The 21,172-nt window shown below is 43.4% G+C and overlaps 1 protein-coding gene and 2 long non-coding RNA genes across 3 annotated transcripts in view; 1 reads left to right on the plus strand and 2 right to left on the minus strand.

The window, feature by feature from the left end:
• Positions 1-5,473: 5,473 nt before the first annotated feature.
• On the minus strand, positions 5,474-7,142 carry LOC310714422. The gene is made up of 2 exons (XR_014529738.1): positions 7,035-7,142; positions 5,474-6,991 (listed from the first exon to the last, which is right to left on the minus strand). It is a non-coding gene; the product is annotated as an uncharacterized lncRNA (long non-coding RNA).
• Positions 7,143-8,260: 1,118 nt separating this feature from the next.
• Positions 8,261-10,774, plus strand: LOC310714395. Its single transcript, XR_014529699.1, has 2 exons — positions 8,261-9,435; positions 9,527-10,774. It is a non-coding gene; the product is annotated as an uncharacterized lncRNA (long non-coding RNA).
• Positions 10,775-11,802: 1,028 nt separating this feature from the next.
• The window catches only part of CDH6 (cadherin 6), a 166,355-nt gene continuing 156,985 nt past the window's right edge, over positions 11,803-21,172 (minus strand). Inside the window, exons 10-12 of the mRNA XM_083519280.1 lie at positions 19,715-19,832; positions 19,374-19,625; positions 11,803-14,410 (exon numbers count right to left, since the gene is read on the minus strand). Of these exons, the coding sequence (XP_083375406.1) occupies positions 13,920-14,410; positions 19,374-19,625; positions 19,715-19,832 (861 nt within the window). The 3' untranslated portion in view covers positions 11,803-13,919. The remainder of the gene's footprint in view (positions 14,411-19,373; positions 19,626-19,714; positions 19,833-21,172) is intronic.

The following is a 21,172-nucleotide window of genomic DNA, read 5'->3' on the forward strand; positions in this document are numbered from 1 at the left end:
GTTGCCCAAGAAATTATAAAGACAAGGGAAAGTTTCTTACTTCCATTTTGTGTTTCAATCTTTACAGACAGAGGCTATAGAACCCAGCCTCTTGGATAATGGCATTGTCCCAAGTGAATCTTCACCCCCCCCCATCTCTCCCACTTCCTCATTCGTCATTGTCGTCGTCATCATCATCATCATCATCTCCTCCACAGGTGCTGCTACATGCCCTCTGTCTTTGAGTTCTTTGCTCTCCTACTTTTAAGGCCAGGTTCTGGGAAATGGAGGGTCTGGAATGCTTTCTAATGACAACGTGTCAGCCGGGTGGTGTTCTGGCTCATCCATGATTTCCCAACTTTTCCGTTCATCTGCCTCTGAGCTGCGACCTCCCTCAAACCCCTGTTGTAAAACTATACTGTCTTCCCCTTCCTCCTCCCTGGAAGGGTCAGGATGGGGAGGCGGTCTCCACCGTTCCTCCTCTGCCCAGTCCCTTACAACAGGTAGATCTCATGCGGACTTCACATGCGATTGAATATTTATGTGGATTGTTGAAAAATAAGTTAATAAATGCAGAGAGTGGGAGGTAAGGGGAAGCAGATGGGAGAGAAAATGTTGACAATCCTATTAGCCATTGGGAGAGTGTTTGGGTGTGGTTGGAGAGTTGGTGGAATGTGGCAAGAGAGTGGAGGAGGTTGCCAAGAGTTTTTGAGGTGGTTTTTTGGCGTGGAGCCTTGGGATGCTGCAAGTATGATGTAGAATGGAAGGCAAGAGGGTACTGCTCAAATTTGAGACCTGAAGGTCCATCACTGGTAACCCCTGTGTAAGAGGAGAGCTACCTGTACTGCAATTTGGTTTTTACTAAATATGGATCCATTCTGTGAAACGAGAAACAAGCACAAAGGGCAGTAGTCTAAGGCAGAACTACATGTTTTTCTTAGCAAACACGAGTCTAAGGCCACGTTTGCAGATGAAAGCAAAACAAATGCAGAGACAAGAAAGGAGGAGAGTTGGCAGAAAGGGTTTTTAAGTTCCTCCATTGCTCTTTTCTTCTTTGTTCCACCTCCCCTCTCATCCAGGCTTGCTTCTTGGTTCAGAGACCAGCTGAAGGGAGGAAAAGCAATTAAAATTTGGTCCAATTGCACTGGCTACCCATTAGTTTCTGGGCCCAATTCAATGTACTGATTTTACCTATCAAGCTTTAAATGGCTCAGGACCGCAATACCTCAAGGACCGCCTCTTTGCATATGAATCAACCCGGACCCTGAGATCATCTTCTGAGGCCCTTCTTCGTGTGCCTCCTCCTTGAGAGGACCAGAAGAGGGTGGCAACATGAGACAGGGACTTCTCTGAAGTGGCTCCCCGTCTGTGGAATGCTCTCCCCAGGGAAGTTTGCCGGGCACCTTCATTATACACCTTTAGGCGCCGTGCAAAAACATTCCTTTCTAACCAGGCCTTTGGTTGATGTGATTGACATCCTATATCCTTCTAAAATGTGGCTCTTTGGGGTGTGTGTTATTGGGTTGTTGTTTTTATTCTGATTATATATATTGTGGTTTTTATGTTGATCTTTTCTGTGAACCACCCTGAGACCTCTAGGTATAGGGTGGTATATAAATTCAATCAATCAATCAATCAATCAATCAATCAATCAATTTTCTGGGGAGAGCAATTTGCAAGGAACAATTGCTGGGTGAGGGTCAGATTAAGCACCCTCTTCCACTGGCAGATTCTCCCTTGGGAGCATAATTCAAAACATGTGCATCTGTGTTGGGAGAAAAATCTGGGATTGGGAATTTTGTGTTTTGCCCGTAATGCACAGTACATATCAGGATTCCTCATTCATCTCATCTGGAGTTACCCAGTCTCTGGACCTTAGTCCAATTAGAAAACTCTCCTTTTCCTAGCCGGTGGCCCATTCCTTCTTGACTTCTGCTGCTTGGTGTGTATCGTTTTCAATGTCACGTTCAATGCCCTGGCAACCCTGCGCAACGATAAAAGAAAATGACAGGCCCGTTAAGACGCAGCCACTTTTCTTGATCAGTGTCTATGATTGTAACCGAGCACTGTACTTAGTTATATTGATTTGCCTCTGAGAGCTCTTTCTGCCATATAAATCTCATCAGAAATCTTTAAAGATTGGGCTCTGCAAGGCCATTGTTTCTTCCCTTTGCGAGGAAAAGGAAACAAGAATTCTTTTCTCAATGTTTTCAGGCAGAGTGGGCATCTCAACCACTTCCTCTGAATGTGTGCACATTTTAATGTTTGGAATGCTACCAAAAAAAATACCCACTTACTCACCCTGGACAAAACACACACACACACAAAATCCACCGGCTTTATTATCATTAACCTTCTATGTGTAGAGAGCTGTGTGTATGCATTTATGCTGCGATACAAAAGAGCTCCTGTCCTTTTATACAGATAAAATTTGAAAGGTACAAATAGGAAGCATTCTTGACAGCCTTTCACTCGGGAGAAGGGGGAAAATACATGTATTGTGTCTTGAACATTCAGCATAGGGCATGTTTTGTATTTCAGAAATGTATTAATGCAGCTTAGGATGAAGCTTCACTTTCTTTGGTTGCCTTTTAAGATAATAAATAAATCCAAACCAGCCACATTCAAGTGAGGTATCGCACGTTGTCACCGGTTGTTTTCTGTTCAAAATAATGCTTCCTGCCCCCTCCCCCGCAGCTGCTTTTCTTTCACAAAGTAGCTGGAGAAATAACTGGTGTGTGTGTGTGTGTGAAAGGTATTCATTCCCTCACATGAAATTTGAGGCCGCCATCTTTCAGTGTCTGGGTAGCAGGGAGAATGCCATCCACTGATATTAGGGAAAGAGGGAACGAGAAGAGGCTTCATTCTCTGGAATATCAGCAGTGTATTGATGGCTCAAGAAATGTATGCCGTCCTGGTTAAGGTTGTGGACTTATTTTTCTGGCTCGGATCCTGTTTCTTTTAATGGATGCATAGCAGGCTAGTGGAGCTTGCTCTGTCACTGCCTCTGAGTGCCAGGAAGTGGCTCCCCTGTTGAATTTCGTACGCCTCGCAGTTGTTGAAGGCCAGGAGCCTAGCCAACTCAAAGCAGTTCTTATGGGAAATGGAATACATTTCACAGCTATTATTATAGCCTGCGACCATGTTTCTGTGGACACCTCTGCATTTATCACACCTTCTTCACCATTTAGGAGTTCCAGATAGAGACTTTTTAAATTATTTTTTCAACGAAGTGAATATTTAGGGAAATATTTCCACAGTTTCACAGAGAATATTAATATGTTGTTTCTGATCTCCGCAAGCCTGAGAGAGCAAGTATAAGTGTGACGAAAGGAAGAGTAACAGAAAGGACAAGCTGGACCCATGACAAAACATTGCAGAGTGGAGTTTTCCCATTAAGGATGCCAGCCAGTCCTTTTCCAGGATATTCCATTCTATTGCATCCCCTTTGTTTTCTGACCTCCACCATTCCATGCTAAGCATGCTCAGCTCCTATCCACCCACCCACAATTGTTTCCCTGAAATTGTTTTCGTACTTCTGCAAACATTGAATTTCCCTGAGTCTACTAATCCCTCCTTCTTATACAGTGATACCTCGGGTTACAGATGCTTCAGGTTACAGACGCTTCAGGTTACAGACTCCGCTAATCCATAAATATTACCTCGGGTTAAGAACTTTGCTTCAGGATGAGAACAGAAATGGTGCAGCGGCAGCGGGAGGCCCCATTAGCTAAAGTGATACCTTAGGTTAAGAACAGTTTCAGGTTAAGAACAGACCTCCAGAATGAATTAAGTTCTTAACCCGAGGTATCACTGTATAGGGATGGTGTTTTGGCTATGTAAAGATCAGCAGTCAGAGGTTTAGTTTGTTGTTAAATGTTGTTCAAATGTTTTGCACATCTGTTGCACTTTGGCTATTATGCCTATGTACTGCAATGTGTGATGGACATTTAAAAAAAAGTGAGACTAATGCCTGGAGAGGCAGTTCAAGGTTTCTAAATAGGGCTGTCAGCTTCTTCTGTCTATCGGTTGTGCAACAGATAGTCTGCTTGCGCACTCTTCACACTGTGGCATCTTCTTGTCAGGGGAAGACCGATGAGAGCAGGAGTCTATCAACATCTGGAGGGCTCTGGTCCTAGCAATTTGTAGCTGCTAATAACTTCAGAAAGGAAGCCAAATGTTGATTCCAGCAGCGAAAACAAGGAATAAGTGGGAGCCAGTCAAGCCTTCGGAACAAAACAAAACCTTGAATTGCATCCTGAGAGACACAACTGTGCTACTTGCTGACCCTGTACGAGAGAGCAATCTTGTTGAGTGATCTAAGGAAAAACAGAGGCTTAGAAGAAAGCAATCAGAAAAGAAGAATAATTCATTGGTTAATTAGGAAGCATACATATGGAAACAGCCAGCAAAGCCCTGACCTGTAAGTGGTTTTAGCTTGGGATGCAAGCAAAATTATGTTTGAGATATTGCTTGTACATGGAGTGAATAAATAAATTGTCTCAAGTCTCAGAGTTTTATAAAGACTCAAGAGTACCTTCTACTTGACAAGTATGGCATCTCATACTATTAACCCAACAGGTCTTTCAGGTTCTTCTGAAAAATAGCTAAATGCCTATTGTGACATTAGTTTAAGCTCTGGGCTAGCTCAGATGGTAGAGCATTTGAGACTCTTAATCCCAGGGTTGTGGGTTCAAGACCCACTTTCCTGTATTGCAGGGGGTTGGACTAGATGATCTTAGTGGTCCCTATGATTCTATGAGGGTTTGTGAGTTAATAATAATAATAATAATAATAATAATAATAATAATAATAATAATATATTATTTTTACCCCGCCCATCTGGCTGGGTTTCCCCAGCCACTCGGGGCGGCTTCCACAAAGAGCAAAAATACACTAATATATCATACATTAAAAACTTCCCTGAACAGGGCTGCCTTAAGATGTCTTCTGAATGTCAGGTAGTTGTTTATCTCTTTGACATCTGATGGGAGGGCATTCCACAGGGCGGGCACCACTACCGAGAAAGCCCTCTGCCTGGTTCCCTGTAGCTTTGCTTCTTGCAATGAGGGAACCACCAGAAGGCCCTCGGCACTGGACCTCAGCGTCCGGGCAGAATGATGGGCGTGGAGATGCTCCTTCAGGTATACTGGGCCGAGGCCGTTTAGGGCTTTAAAGGTCAACACCAACACTTTGAATTGTGCTCGGAAACGTAGAAGAGGACTTGTTTACTGCTTGCCCTACACCACAAGGTCTGGTATCAAGGTCCAGTATCAAAAGAAACTGAATATGTGCAGCCTGTACTTATCTGCTCAGTCGTAAATTCAGTTGCGTTCAGTAGGACTTAACCTTAGGTAAATGTGCATAGGTATCAGCCTGTCTTTTCTTGCATTTGGGTTTTTGTATTGGTCTTGCTTGGTCCTTTATCCTTGGTTAACGTTAATTGTTTATATCCAAACCCCTCTGTTGAAATAAGTTATTTTAAAAAAGCAGGTTAGAAAAAAAAACCAGTTTATTTAGTAGTATCATATAAATAACTTGTTACAAAAATTGATTTTCAAAAAAGGTAAATTCACTTCTTGTTGTGTATGTGTGAGAAATTACTGCTCAAACAAATGAAGCGGGGGAAACATTACATTGAACGAGAAATATAACAGGCAAGTAGGTCTGGGAAAGGGAAATCCACATCATGGGGAAAAGGTGAAATAAAGAGAATCACACCAGAAGCATAAGGGAATCTTCAGGCACAATCCTCTCTGCGTCGTAAGCAAGTCTCACCATCTCCAGAGGAGCTTACTCAGGGGTAAGTGTGCACAGGATTGCAACGATCATTATTCCAACTTTCTGTCTGATCCCTCTTGATTTAATCAGTGGAAAGGAAACTGTGTTGACTTACGATCCAAAGCAGTGGCCAAGGCTAGACTGATAAAATGTTCGCAATTCCGCTTTGAGAGGCGAGCATCCTCCATTTTTATCTTATTTTGCTGCAGTGCCCATGTGCTGCAGCCATTGAGGCTCGATGGGTCTTAAAACAGCTTCAATGGCTGGAAGATGACCAGCATATGGGTTGAAATCAAGCTGATCAGCCCATTCTCCATTGAACTGAAAGATCTAGAGGTGCGTGTCAGGGGTCCAATCTGTCTAGAAAACATCCCCTTCCTCTTCTCCGCAGATGCACAGCAACAGTGGCAGGAAATGCATTCTGCGCATGCTCAGAGGCACTGCAATCTATTGTCATTTCATGCCATCAAAGATTGAGGCCCATAAATCCCAGTAATAATCCTTTGTCTACACCATGAGGGCAGCAGGATGTCTCCCTGGCTGGGATACAGCTAAAACCAATTGTTCCCCTGTGCCATTAGCCAGGGTTCCCATTCTGGTTTCCATCTCCTCCCCATCCCCCTTTTAAAAAAAGGAAAGAAGTGCAAACAAAAATGGTCACATAGAAAGAACAGCATCTGCCCTATTTTATCCTTGGGCCTATTGGTTTCAATTAAAAGAAATCCATACGGAAAAGGCCATTTATTTTGAAGGGTTTTAAATGCGCAGATCACAATAGGCATTTGCCCAATTCTTGTAGCCCCCGCAGAATGTGGTTGAGATGCACGTTGCGGCTATTATAAGGCCATGAAAGCAGAAAAAAGCAAATCCTATCGTAATTCAAATCACAGAATATACAGTGTTTTGAAGAAGAAGTTTTCTCTCTCTCTCAAAGTTTTGTTGGAATCAAAATACCTTCATGTTTGCTGTGTGGTTTCCCTCCCCCTTTAATTGTTTGTACCTGAATGCCTAAGAATCCTATACATTTTTAATAAACACTAAACTAAAAGATTTTAGAAAACTAAAAGCTTATAATAGAAAGTGTATCCGGATGTATTTACATAAATAGTGCAGTCTTGTAGGAAAGACCAAGTGCCCAGGGAGGCGAAAGGGTTCTCTTGCTATATATGACACTGCCCCCGTTTTTTGGCCTCCAATATATCTGGGAAGCTAGAAGACATATTTCTGAAACCTCTCCAATATATCTGGGAAGTTAGAAGACATATTTCTGAAACCTCTCTGAAGCACACAAGATTTAAAACCTCACCAAATTCCAATTCCATGTGAAATTCCGTGGCACATCTGCTTTCCTGGCCAATGCTAGGATTACCAAATGGCCAGGAGGGGAAATTGATCTGGACCTGTGAAACAGCAGCTTGACCTTGAGAAATTGGTAGGTGAAGATTATCATGGCATACAGACGAACATTGTCACCTAATGCCTGTGCAATTCAGGCTAGTCTTAAAGACACAAGAGCAAGAGTCAATAAAAAAGTTGGCAACCTGACCTGCTTCATCGATGCCCAGTCTGCCTTCCATGAGATCTTTTCTTACAATTTATTTTCTGTTATCTTTCCCATATATGCCCTCAAACTTCTGCCTTCACCTCCCCGACAAAAAGTGTTTGTGTGTGTGTGTGTTAAACATCAATGGATAATTATGACCTCTTTTGCTTTAAGGAGAGTTTTGGATAGACAGTTGTTGGATGAGACCTTCAGCATACTTTTGCAAAGTGTTGGTGTGTCAAAGATTGTCTCAGCGGTGCCTAAATTAATCTGCCAGTGTAGGGAATGTAAGAAATCAATGACATAAAAATAACAACTTGCTTCATTCACTGCTAATAATTACGCCAGCTACTGCATTTTCCTCTTTAGAAAGCCTTCAAGCTGCTAACAGCATCACGTATGATTTCAGTCACTGCTTTCTCCTTTCCCCCTTAATTCATTTACACACAAATCTCATAATAGCTACTTGGCTATTTCCATAATGCTTATCATTAGCAACTCTTTTTAATCAATATGTGTTTTTCTCCCCTCTGCGTCTTGAGATCTCGGCAGTCGCTGAGCAAGTGATGGGTAATCACATTTAAAAAATTCAAAATAAGGGACTCTCTGGAGAACCATTATTTATCTCTTAACGGGTGGTGACATGACCCGGAAATAAATATTATGATCTAGAATGAGGGTCAACCCCACAAAATAAGCAGTAGAGTTTTTAGAGCAAGACATTTTAGCTTGCATACGATGGCTCATTTATGTATCCATGCTCAAGACAGCTGATCGCTTCTCAAAAAGGACGCAAACACCCCAGTCCTAACCTCACCCCAGTCCTAACCTCACCCCAGTCCTAACCTCAGCAGATGTAGAAAAAGAAGAGGAGTTTGGATTTGATATCCCGCTTTATCATTACCCTATGGAGTCTCAAAGCGGCTAACATTCTCCTTTCCCTTCCTCCCCCACAACAAACACTCTGTGAGGTGAGTGGGGCTGAGAGACTTCAGAGAAGTGTGACTAGCCCAAGGTCACCCAGCAGCTGCATGTGGAGGAGCAGGGAAGCGAACCCAGTTCACCAGATTACGAGTCCACTCCTCTTAACCACTACACCACACTGGCTCCACTCCACTCACTCCAAGGAAAGATGCTTAAGATCACAGTCTAAAATGTCTGTCATTCCAGATATGGCTCCTGGGTCATATCATTGCATGAGCAGAGTGAATTAACCCAATTTATTCTGAGTTGGCCAGACAAGACATTAAGATGAACAGGCTGAAATGCTGCAGGTATTGATTATATAGCCACTCTTTATTTCCTCTCCATGGGCTACCATGCAACCCCTATGAATGTCTACCCAGAAGTTTTATTGCATTCATGGAGGCTTGCTGTCCAGATAGGCATGTATAGAATTGCCTCCTTAGTCTGCAGTCCTAACCCCCTTTACTTGGGCGCCAACTCCCAGTTTCTGCCAATCACTGTTTCTTCAGATACTTCATCAAATATAGCACGAGAATATACTGTTGCAATTTCTGTTCTTATCACTCCATCCTGGCACTCGAGACATAAAAATCTTTGCTCACAGAATGTTGCTTTCCATTGCACTTTGGGGGGAAATATAAAGCCTTAGTCATATATCAACGAAGTGTGAACTGATGCCAAATTAATGCTATTTATTAAAATAAAATAAAATTCCATGCTTGTAAATTGCACGGATAGGAGGAAACCTTAGGTGATTAATGCATAATATGTCAGCCTTCAGAGAACGCTGTAATTCATTTTTAAAATTCAGTTCGGCATCTTAATTTTGATGCCAGTATGTTAAATAGTTTATAGAATATCTATGCACAAGCTGTGGGTGACTTACTGTCATTTTATTGACGAGGCGAAACACTTTGTCAATAAAATGCAAAGTTCTGGCGCGAATCGCCTGCTACTTAGTGTCACTGATTCCCGGGATGAGGGTCGCACGCTACTTAAGCCATCAAAGTGCCACAGTATTAGTGTTGCTAATCCTGGCTAAATCAACTTAAGCCATCAAAGAGAATTTGCTACATCAGGAGAAAAAGTACAATCAACACTTGTTCATACAATCCACTCAACCTCTTAAGCCTCGGTGGCGCATTTGACACGGTGCCGTTTTTACTGTATTTTTGGAAGCCGCCCAGAGTGGCTGGGGAGACCCAGCCGGATGGGCGGGGTACAAATAATAAATTATTATTATTATTATTATTTAAGGCAAAACCAGTTCCTATGGCCTGTTCAATACTCAAGATGGTGCTGTGGCCAACTACCACATCTAGCCGCTCTCAATTCCAAAAGAGATTTCAAATGTTCCCGTTGGTGTTCTCACTCCAGAAACTATCAGCAATCATTCCTGTCTCCTGCCCTATTTGCTTTTGGGGAACATCACATATCGCAGGGGTGGGAAATGTTGCTGAACTACAACTCCCATCAGGGCTGACCACTGGGAGTCCCATGTCAGCTAGAGAGTTGCAGGTTTCGCACTTCCTGACATAGGGTAATGTTTGCCAGGTCTGGTGCCATTGGCCTTTCATCATTTCCTGTAAAAGGAAGCAGGAAGAGGTCCCAGCAAGATGGTTAGCAGATAGCGGTTGGAGTTCAATCTCCCAGAAAACACTTGGTTTGTGTCTTCTGTTTCACCCATTTAATTGCTTGTAATTTCTGTCAGCTCCTTTCACAAGCCTTGAGTTTTGCCTCACCCTGACCTCTGCTTGCTAGTTTCTCATTGTACTGCTAGTCCTGATGTCCAGATTTTACATCTTGAGAGTCATCTAATCCAGCCCCCTACAAGGCGAGAATCTCAACCAAAACATCCATGGCCACCCAACCTCTACTTAAAAACCTCCAATGAAGGAGAGAAAATGAATTGCCGAATTCTCCCAAGTTGAGATAAATGGAGCTTTTATTTGAGAAGGCATTGGGAATTTGGATGGGTCTTTCTGAATTGCAAAACGCAAAGCCCTTCTATCATTTTCAGCACTGATCTGCTCTTCCGCATAGAATAGGCCAAACCTTTGGACTGGTCTTCAAAGCAACCTCGCTTAATTGTACTCCTAATATTTGCTGTTTCATTTCAATCCATAACGAAGCACTTTGCATTTTAAAACTACTGCATTGAGAGCAGTAATCGCGAAATGTCTCGTTTGGTCAACTTATTCGCAGCTGTGTATGTTATGCACACAAACTTTTAAGATATTACAAAGTAAAATAAATCTGTAATGGCATCTAGCGGATTCCTTATGCATCTTGTATGCTGTGCAGCTTCAGGCCTGATTGTGGACCGAACCTGCTAATCTATTATTCTTGTACTTGCATCTTAAAGTCAGAAGATGGACAATAGCTTTCAAGAGACCTGGATGTGGTTTAAGAGAGGTTTCACTTCTAGTGTATAAGCATTTCTTTTGTGGTATTGTTGTCTTTGCTGAAACTGGCTTAGTGGGTTTTTAGAAACAATTCCCCCCCTCCAATAAAAATTGCCAAGTGGCATGAATGTGAAATGTACATGAACCCTCTTTCTAAACACTCTCAAATCTCCGCAGGAGAAACTCACTATTGTCCATCTCCAGCCAAAGACACAAATGGAAAATTAGGTGCATTGGTGGGTAATAAAAAGAAACAAGTCTAAAACAAATTCAAATGGTTAGCTATGACTGTGACAACATAAGTCTAGCGAATCTGTTTGGGAACCAAGAGAAAATGTTTCCTCTGGGATCTTTGTCATAGTAAAGAATTGCATCTATGGCAGTTCTTGCACCATATTCTTTTAAGATGCTAGTACAGTGGTACCTCAGTTTACGAACTTAATCCGTTTTGGAAGTCCGTTCTTAAACCAAAACTGTTATGTAACCTCAGAACCATATCTCTGTCCTTTGGCAAATAAATATTGGGTTGCGGGGGATTGGTAGCATTGTAAGCACAACATTTTAGGATTACCATCCTCCAGATGTAGCTGTAATTGGAGAAATCTAACCATACCTATCTTGGGTCCATGGCTTAAATTCTTAGGTACATGTAGAGTGCAATCCTATACACACTTATCCGGGACTGGGGTAAGACTGACTTGAACTCAGTTATTTCTGAGTAGACATGCAGAGGGCTATACTGTTAAGCTGACTTTCTGTGATAATGGTTTAGTACCTTCGGTGCAGCATAACAAGACGGACCTGTTCTTACATCTGTCTGAGGTCCCTTGAAAAGTTCCCACCGGCAGTTCTAGTGATAGATAAGGCCTTTTCTGGATGCCTTTTACAAACCACATACGGGTGAGAGCTGTGCTATTCCCCATCTCTCTCTTTCCACACTCCACCTGCCTCCCAATCTGGCAGGTACTACTGTGGCTACGACAGATACTTTAGCCAGGATCTACAGAGATGAAAAATTAGTGGCACCCTTTACCCAAAGAATTTTGAGTCTCCTCCTGCCTATATACATCGGCTGTACTCTAAGCACTCTAACGTTAACTATCTAAACAAAAAGCACAAGTCATAAAATCATGTGAAACTACGTAATTATTGTCGTTAATTAATTAAGAGCGCGTCTACTATAATGCAAAAAAAGAACAAATTATTAAAATTATTTTTAAAATGTTGCCATTAGCTAAAGCAAAGAGCTCTTGAGGTCAGCTCGAGTGCTGTTAGCTATGTTGGTCATGTTGTCCACACCAAGTGAATGACCAAGCCATTCTTCCAGAGTTCTACAAAGGATCTTCGAGTATTTGACATCAGCCAAAGCTCTCCTATTTATCTCAGAAATATCTTTCTGCTTAATGAGCTTCAACCAATTAAAGTGTCAGCTCCCGGTCCTTGCTCTCTCTTGCTTTTCTGATTGGCTTTTAAAGCTGACGTGGTTATCTTGGGTCCCACCTCAGCTGACAAAAGTAAACAGAGAGATCTCCATCCTTCAAAATGTTTGGCACTGTCCTGGACACCACCTCCATGAAAACCCACCTTTGATGCGCCTCACAATCAATGTGCATGCCCACCAAGGCTGCTGTCTGGCTTAACAGCGGTAGCTGAGTCATGCATTCAATCCTCCCCTTCCATGCGCCAACACTGGTCCATGCTGAAACGAATGACCAGGCTCTCGCTGATTTTGGCAAGGTGGAGATTGTACCAGAAATGACCTTTCTGCTTGCTGGCTTGCCCCTGTCATCATTGCTGCTACCTCTTTCTCCTCCACCACCACCTCTTGTTGGGAAACAAAGGATTGTATTCTAGTAAGTCATACTCAGAGTAGGCCCATTGAAATCTGTGGGTTGTATGCAATGGAGTAGATCCATTGGAATCAATGAACCTAAGGTTAGCTTCAACGGGCTTAACTCTGAGTAAGGCTAGCACAGGGTATAACCCCATTACCTTAAGTTCTAACTTAAGCCTGTTGATTTCCATGGGTCTACTCTTGAGTATGACTTAGCTGGATGTAATACAACATCCCTGGCTGTCACATCCTTCCCAGGCACTCAGGAGCAGAATTCTTTGCTTCAATAGGAGGAGGGAATAGCAGTGGCCAGGCAAGCAAGGAAGCAGGGAGAGGGGTAAGGCAGTTAGCTTTCAATCTGCTGGTATGCTTAGGAACAGAACAATATAAAATGGAACTCACCGAATGTACACAGGGAGCTCTCTTTATGTGTTATGGGTTGGATGCAGATTAACACGTCTGAATCCAACTCCATGTGTATTTTCAACCTTATGCCTCTTCCTTCCTTGATACATGTCAGAAGTAATCAACGTGGTGTCCTCCAGATTTTGATGGACTACAACTCTCATTACCCTTGGTTATGTTGTCTGGAGTTGATGTGAGTTGGAGTCTAAAATCTAGAAGCCACCACTTTTGGCTATCCCTGATATGTATTACTGAACACACGCTATTTGGTTGGTCGGTTTCCAGGAACACAATATTTCAAATATTGTGTCATTTCTGGTGCACTGTTATGGTCACACACAACGAACCTAGTAAGTCCCCCCCCCCCTTCTTCCCCATCTCTTGATTGTCCACCACCACTTTAATACTTTGAACCAAGTGACCAGTTCAAAACTGACACTGGTGCTTGAATGGCCACTAGATCCTTTGAAATATTCCTTGCCGGCAGATTGTGGCTTTTAAAAGAGCTACAGCCCCCCCTCCTTTTGCTATAATGTTTAAGCTAAGCCACAATGCTTTCTTACTATGGGGTGTTTCAAGACATAATCTGCGGAAAACATGTCTGAGCTGCGTAATTAAAATACAGTGAGATTATTTGGTGAAATATAACAGTAAGATAATCCAATTTAGAAGATAAAGTAGAACAAGTTAAAACCGTTATTCCGTTTCCATTGTCCCTCCATCTCCCTGCCATTGTGCCTCTTTGACTGTTTTGGTATACAGGGTGCACAGAAAATAAGGGAGTTTTCTTCCCCACCCCCCTCCACCCACCACATTATCTGCCTCTTGGATGCTCAAATTATATTTGGGGGGTCGGAGGGGATGACATTGGATCCACAAAGACTGCAGTCACGGAAACTATTCGAACTGGTAGAGGACCCTTTCAAATAACTGTGGATAAATAGAAAGACGTAGCAATGCCACACATTTCAATGCTGTTTCTTGAAAATGGAAAAAAGGCAACATATTAAGAGTCTTTGTCGCTGTCCGCTCCACCGTACATGTCGGCCAACTTTTTAAACCGCGGACCCCAGTCACTGAGGTAATCGTAGTCCTGGTCTCCATCCGTGGTCACCGACTCCAAGGAGCTGAGGGAATCTGCCACAGAGCCATTGCCTTCATATGCGTAGGTTGCTAATGAGTCATAAGGGGGTGCTGTTGGATCCGAATCATTCTCCTTTAACCTTTGGCTAATGAAATCTCTGACGTCGGTGTTATCCCGCGCCACTGGAGTCCGGCGCGGCACGAAAAGTGCTTCTGGCACAATGTCTCGTCGCAGTTTATTGTCTTCTATGGCTTCAGGGTTCCGCAGCGTGCCAATATCAAACGCTTGGGTGTCTTCCTCTCCGCCACCTTCGTCATTGTAGCTGACAATGTTGTCTCGGATGTCCTCTTTGGAAATGATCAAAGGCTCTTTCTTCCGTTGCCGTCTCAAGGCTGCAAACAGCACCACTGTAACTGGAAAGAAAAACAAGAAGCAGTGTCGGTGAATGCTGAGGAGGAGGAGTTCATTTGCCGCCCAATTAAGAACAAAAATAGAATGGGCAATATATGTGTTGCTCGAACGTTGTCTTTTATAAGAAACTCTGTTAAACTGCCCACTCCAAATCCATAGTCTCTCACACTGCAGCCAATCCTACTGTGAGCACTGGGGGTTGCAGGGAGGGTAAACATTAGAAGGAAACCAGATTTCAAGCTTGAAGTAAGATGAAGAGCAGTTATTTTTTGTCAGCGGTAGATGTTGCTTTGGGGTTTTGGTTTTTGTTTTACTTTGAGCAGCGTGGAAATGATCCTTATGAAATCACAAGTGCAATTTCAAGGCACATGGAAAGGAAAGGAAAGGACAAAGTTGTCTCTTAAAATGACTATGCCAGAAATGCTTTGGAATGTATTTAAGGGAACGCCCTGAGACCTCTGGGTATATGGTGGTATATTATTATTATTATTCACACACAGAGAGCCAGAGAGTGCACCTTTCCAGGTGAAATACCACATTAGCTGTATTATAGGTGAGAAAAGTAAAAATTGGGTCCCCCCCCTTTCCTTGATAAAACAATAAGGAACATGTGTTGCAGTTCCTAATTTTAATTCACCTCTTTATACAGTGTACAAGGATATAGATAGATAAATAAATATGACCAGTAAATAAAGTTCTTTTTAAAAGGCATCAAGTTATTTTTATTAAATAAAAATACAGTGGTACATCGGTTTACGAACTTAATCCGTTCCGGAAGTCCATTCTTAAACTGAAACCATTCTTAAACTGAGGCGCGCTTTCCCTAATGAGGCCTCCCGCCGCCGGTGCCCTTCCACCATTCAGATTCTGTTCTTAGACCGAGCTAAAGTTCCCAAACCGGGACACTACTTCCGCTTTTGCAGAGTCTGTAAACTGAATTGTTCGTAAACAGGGCTGTTCTTAAACCGAGGTACCACTGTACTGTCCTTTCTAAATGTTTCAAAATCACACAGAAAGAAAGGGGAACGTTTTTTAAGAGCCAGGAATAATGAGGAAACAAACAAAAAGGAAAGGAAGTGAAGGAAGGAAGGAAGGAAGGAAGGAAGGAAGGAAGGAAGGAGCTTCCAAATGTGTTGAGGGTTGCATAAGATGGGGACAGAGGGCAGAGGTGCCCTGAGACCACAGCTGCTATAAATTCTAAACCGTCCCCCCAAATGCCTTTGCTAAACATTGTGCTCTGTGTTATCCAGTACACAGCAGCTCAAAATCCCAGAGCTGATTTGTTTTTGTTTTTTTATTCTGCCTCGCTAATGTCATTATGAATGAGATTTCACTAAAAAGAAATGAATATTCAAATTGGATTTGTGCAAACCACTGACTCAGCTCCAAATATAACCCTGTTCTTGATGCTCAGTTTCTCGTCTGAAGTGAACTTGTAACATAAGCCCTCCTAATGCTCAACAAAACGTTAAAATAAATGTAAAGCTGCGCTGTTTTTTCTCCCCGCTACCCTCAGCAGTTCTTAGCATTATCTGGGATTTTGCAATAAATAGGCTAGGCTTTCTCGGGCTGAAAGTGAAATCCGCCATGCAGCCGAGGGGGTGGGGTGAACAGCAAAAATAAAAAATAAAAATAAATCTGCCTTTTGTCGCTGCTAAAAATGGAAATTGTAGTTCCATTCTTTCTGTGCCTTTGTTTCACATAGAGTTGAGATTGCCTAAACAAAGCATAAAAGCGGATTGAGAAAGATACAATGCTAAAGCAGCTGTTTAATTGAAAGCCAGTGAATGGGTGGCCTGGGACCCAAACAATTGTTGCTTCCAATCCAAACACTACTGACAAGTTACTTCCTGCACAGCTCAACAAGGTGATTCCCCAAACCTGACCTGTCTTCCCTAATGCCCTCTGATGGAGCCCAAAGAGGTGCTCTTTGAGGGATGGGCTTGTGCAAGGAATGAGTAGCTCCCACCACACCCAGCAAAGTCTTTGGAAGAACTGTGGAGTCTCATTTCTCTGGGCAATGATGAGTCTGCTTTACAGGGGTCAGCAAACTTTTTTCAGCAGGGGGCCAGTCCACTGTCCCTCAGACCTTGTGGGGGGCCGGACTATATTCTGAAGAAAAAAATGAACGAATTCCTATGCCCCACAAATAACCCAGAGATGCATTTTAAATAAAAGGACAACATTCTATTCATGTAAAAACACTCTGATTCCTGGACCATCTGCGGTCCACTGTCCCTCAGACCTTGTGGGGGGCCGGACTATATTCTGAAGAAAAAAATGAATGAATTCCTATGCCCCACAAATAGCTCAGAGATGCATTTTAAATAAAAGGACACATTCTACTCATGTAAAAACACGCTGATTCCCGGACCGTCCGCGGGCCAGATTTAAAAGGCGATTGGGCCAGATCCAGCCCCCAGGCCTTAGTTTGCCCACCCATGGATTAGAAATAGGATGCTGATAAAGGGGTGTGGTGGATGTTTCACCCTTTGAAAGGACTATGCTGGAATACAGAACAAAACCACCCTTGTTCTCTGTTATTTTCAAAGGAATGCGGAAACTGAGGCAATTTGGAACGTACAGTGGTACCTCGGGTTACATACGCTTCAGGTTACATACGCTTCAGGTTACAGACTCAGAAATATTGCCTCGGGTTAAGAACTTTGCTTCAGGATGAGAACAGAAATCGTGCGGCGGCAGCGGGAGGCCCCATTAGCTAAAGTGGTGCTTCAGGTTAAGAACAGTTTCAGGTTAAGAACGGACCTCTAGAACGAATTAAGTACTTAACCTGAGGTACCACTGTAATCAAATGGGAAAGGTAACTGATTATAAATTTTTAGCGGAAAGCGGGGAAGAATCTGCCAGCTGTAATAGGTTTTCCTATTAATCCCTGGCAGTTTGGAATCAGACTGCTCTTCCTAGGTTGGGAAAAAAAATGGTGAGGACAATTTATTTGTTGGAACGGAAGGGTCTCCAACGAACTCCCGAATCACAGGGCAAAGCGACGTAGAGGCTTTTGGAAAACTGTGAGACAACCGCTTCCCCCGAGTCATGATGGGAAATATCAACAGTTGGAAGAACGAAGGACACAACACTATATATGGTTGTGACAACATCATTTTTTTTGGGGGGGGGGTTACCACACGCAGGAAAGAACTATGATTACTGTAATGGTTCTAGGGGTTGCTCGTGCGTAAATCGGCGCCACACCTGGGTGGGTTGCCTGAGTGAACCCTTTCTGTCTGGACAGCCACTCGCCCGTGGCTGTCTCAATCGCTGGCAGAATCCGTCAGTGGGCATTTCTTGAACTTCTTCCAGCAAAGAAGTTCTTTGACGCCTAGTCTCCGCCTACTCTCCCTGCGCGGAAGCCTTCTGCGCAGGGAGGGTGTGGGCATCGGAGGACCCGAGCTCTCCCCACTGGTTCCCGGCAAAGAGTCTTGGAGCCACCTCGCCGATTCCCCCATCTGCCCCCCTTCTCCACTGGTGCTACGCTGATTTCCTTCCCCAGAAGATGTGCTGCTTCTCTCCCTCCCGGGACGCTCTCCGGAATCCGTCTGGAGCCCTCCCTCTCCCTCTGGCTCCGATGGCAGTTCCCTGACAATTACAGACCGAGCACCTCGCTTGAGACTTTATAAATCACTTAATATATTAATGTGAATTGAAACCATAAGATTGCAATCTGTATAAGGGGATCGTTATCTTGAAGGGAATGTAATTGAAATTCTTAAGATTTTGGAAAAGCAAAAGCAAAGAGGAAGCCATCAAATCTAGCAGGTAAGGAGGCCACTTTAACTAAATTGTATAATTTGGTATATAAATAATTGGTTTTGATAATTGTATTAACTGGATGAAATTGGCATGGTTATAATGAGGCTGTTAGTGGAACAATATTGGAAAATCAATAAAAAACAATTAAACAATTAAAACACAAAATAGGATTTTTATGGTAGGCGCCAAGAGTTGGTAGTGTAACTTGGGTAAACTGAGATATTGTGTTACTGGAGTCAAGGAGTTGATACGATCACAGCTTCCTTCACTAGTGAACTTTGGGACTGTGTACGTTTGGGTCAGTGTGTACCTGCTGCACTTTGTGGTTATGATCAGCAGGCGAATGTGCTCATGTAAAAGCTAAAGTTTAGTGGACATGTGTGTATGGTGGCTTAGGCCGTGGCATGACAGCTCAGGTGCTTGCAGTGGTTTCTGATTGTGGTTGGCCTATGTATGACTGAGGCAGAAGTGTGCAGTGGAGGTGGTTGTGTTATCTGTATATTTGGGGTCACCACAGATTAAATTCTCATAGGCATCCAGGGAGGATCCTGGAAGGAGGTATAAAACCCCTGTGTAATTCAAATGAGATCACTTCTCCAATGACACTGGATAACTACGGTCATGGGTGTAGCCAGGAGAAGGGGGAGGCTGCTTCTTCCATCAAGTAAATAAATAAAAATAATTAACTAAAAGTAGAAATGGGCAATGCTTACTGAGCATTCACAGGAGAAAAAAACTTCATCAGAAAATAGGAGGAATTTGAGAAGGAAGTGCTGAAAATGTTATCAGCAAATCTGAGGAAACTTGTTTTAGTTTTGATTTTTTAAAAAAATTAGATGAAAAAAGGTGTGTTCTTTGTAGTTTCGCAAAAGAGACTCGTTAACCACACGAAAGGCGGTCTCTGATTTTGTTATTTAACTTCCTAGTTTTCAAATGGCTGAAGATTTAGACTGAGGACTTGGGCTGAAAAGAAAGCAATTCTGAGGCACCTCCTTCCGAATCTGCTAGACAGACCCAGGCAGAGGATGGTGACAGGTGGGGTGTCCTGCCCTCCTAACCTAAATCCTGGCTGCTGCCCATGACTACAGTCTTAAATCCCTATGGCTTTGTTAACGTGTAGCACACATGCATTCTCCATCCATAGACATGTTGAGCTTCTCTTCCCACCTCCCGCAATTCAAGCGACTCCTTTACCTAGCAGTATAATGATGCAGAGGAGAATCGCGATCAGAGCGCCTGTGCTGAGGCCGGTTGGATGGATCAGCGCTTCGGCGTTACAGGAGAGCATTTTCCCTCTCTGGTCGCAGGCGCACACTCGGATGGTCACGGTTTCTGTGCTGCTCTGAATCGGGTAGTCGTTGTCCGATATTACCACGGGCAGGAGGTAGATATTCATCTCGTGTCTGTTATACCGGGTTCTCCTTGTGTAGATCGCAGCTGTGTTATCTGGAGAGAACCATGAGCATTGTAAGCAGCATGTTCATTCTGAAAGTTCCCCAACCCCAAACAGAATGAAGCAGATAGACAAGAATTACCTCTGTTGTCCTGAAGGGTGAAATTGGAGCTGCTGGCTACTTCGGGAGCCAGCGAGAAGGAAAATTTGTGTCCGCCGAAAGAGTCGTCTTTGTCAACGGCACTTAAGGTCTGTATGAGCTAAAAAATGGACAATGGCATTATTGTATTACCATTGCTGTGACAACCAGGCTCTTTGAGACCAAGACCTTGTTCACACTGTATTATTTCACAAATAACCTTAGAGCAATGAGTTCGAAGCAGTGTGCCAAGCGGATAGCAGTGGTTGAGATTTCCAGCAAAGAAATGTTGTTCTCTAAGAGTTGCTTTGGAATACGTGTCTCATACTGAGATTTTCTACTAGTTCCATCTGGTACGCAGGCTGAGACCCTACCTGCCTGCGGACTGTCTCACCAGAGTGGTGCATGCTCTAGTTATCTCCCGCTTGGACTACTGCAATGTGCTCTACGTGGGGCTACCTTTGAAGGTGACCCAGAAACTACAACTAATCCAGAATGCGGCAACTAGACTGGTGACTGGGGGTGGCTGCCGAGACCCATAACAGCAGTCCTGAAAGACCTACATTGGCTCCCAGTATGTTTTCAAACAGAATTCAAAGTGTTGGTGCTGACCTTTAAAGCCCTAAATGGCTTCAAAGGCCCAGTATGCCTGAAGGAGTGTCTCCACCCCCCTTGTTCAGCCTGGACACTGAGGTCCAGCTCCAATTGCCTTCTGGTAGTTCCCTCACTGCGAGAAGTGAGGTTACAGGGAAGCAGGTAGAGCTTCTTGGTAGTGGCGCCTACACTGTGGAACACCCTCCCATCAGATGCCAAGGAAATAAACAACTATCTGACTTTTAGAAGACACCTGAAGGCAGCCCTGTTTAGGAAAGTTTTTGATGTTTGAAGTATTATTCTGTTTTTAGTGTTCTGTTGGGAGCCACCCAGGGTGGCTGAGGAAACCTAGCCAGATGGGTGGGGTATAAGTTCTTGATGCCCAAATCCCAGCTATGTCTGGAAAATTCCGGACATAGGGCAACCTTATTATACCTGTTCCTCCCCAACCATCTCATGTTGAGAGAGATGGGCTAAAGGGGGTTTCTGTGCTCAGCTGAATGCGCTTGCAAGCCACCTCATGACTGGGAAACCTGGTAGGTTTCTAAATGCACTCTGTGGAACACATTTAGATGCCCCCTTCAGACTTTGCCTTTCTTCTGGGGCACAGAATGCCCAGGTAATCCGCCACACACCCAACTAGTGAATTGTCTCCCGGGCTGTAGGGCATGGTGAACTGGGGTAACTACAAAGGGCTTTGCCTCCCCAAACATCAGAGTATGTTGAGTAGTTCTTTTCAGTCCATTTAAAAAAAGAAGACCCCAATCTTTTGTCTCATTCCCCACCCAGATCTTGCAAATACCTAGGTGGCAACAGAACTAATTTCAAATATGTGCCTTTCATATCAAACCTGCAACGGATTCATCA

This window comes from Podarcis liolepis, assembly GCF_965112155.1.
Source record: "Podarcis liolepis genome assembly, chromosome: 8".
In the NCBI taxonomy this organism is placed as follows: Eukaryota; Metazoa; Chordata; class Lepidosauria; order Squamata; family Lacertidae; genus Podarcis; species Podarcis liolepis.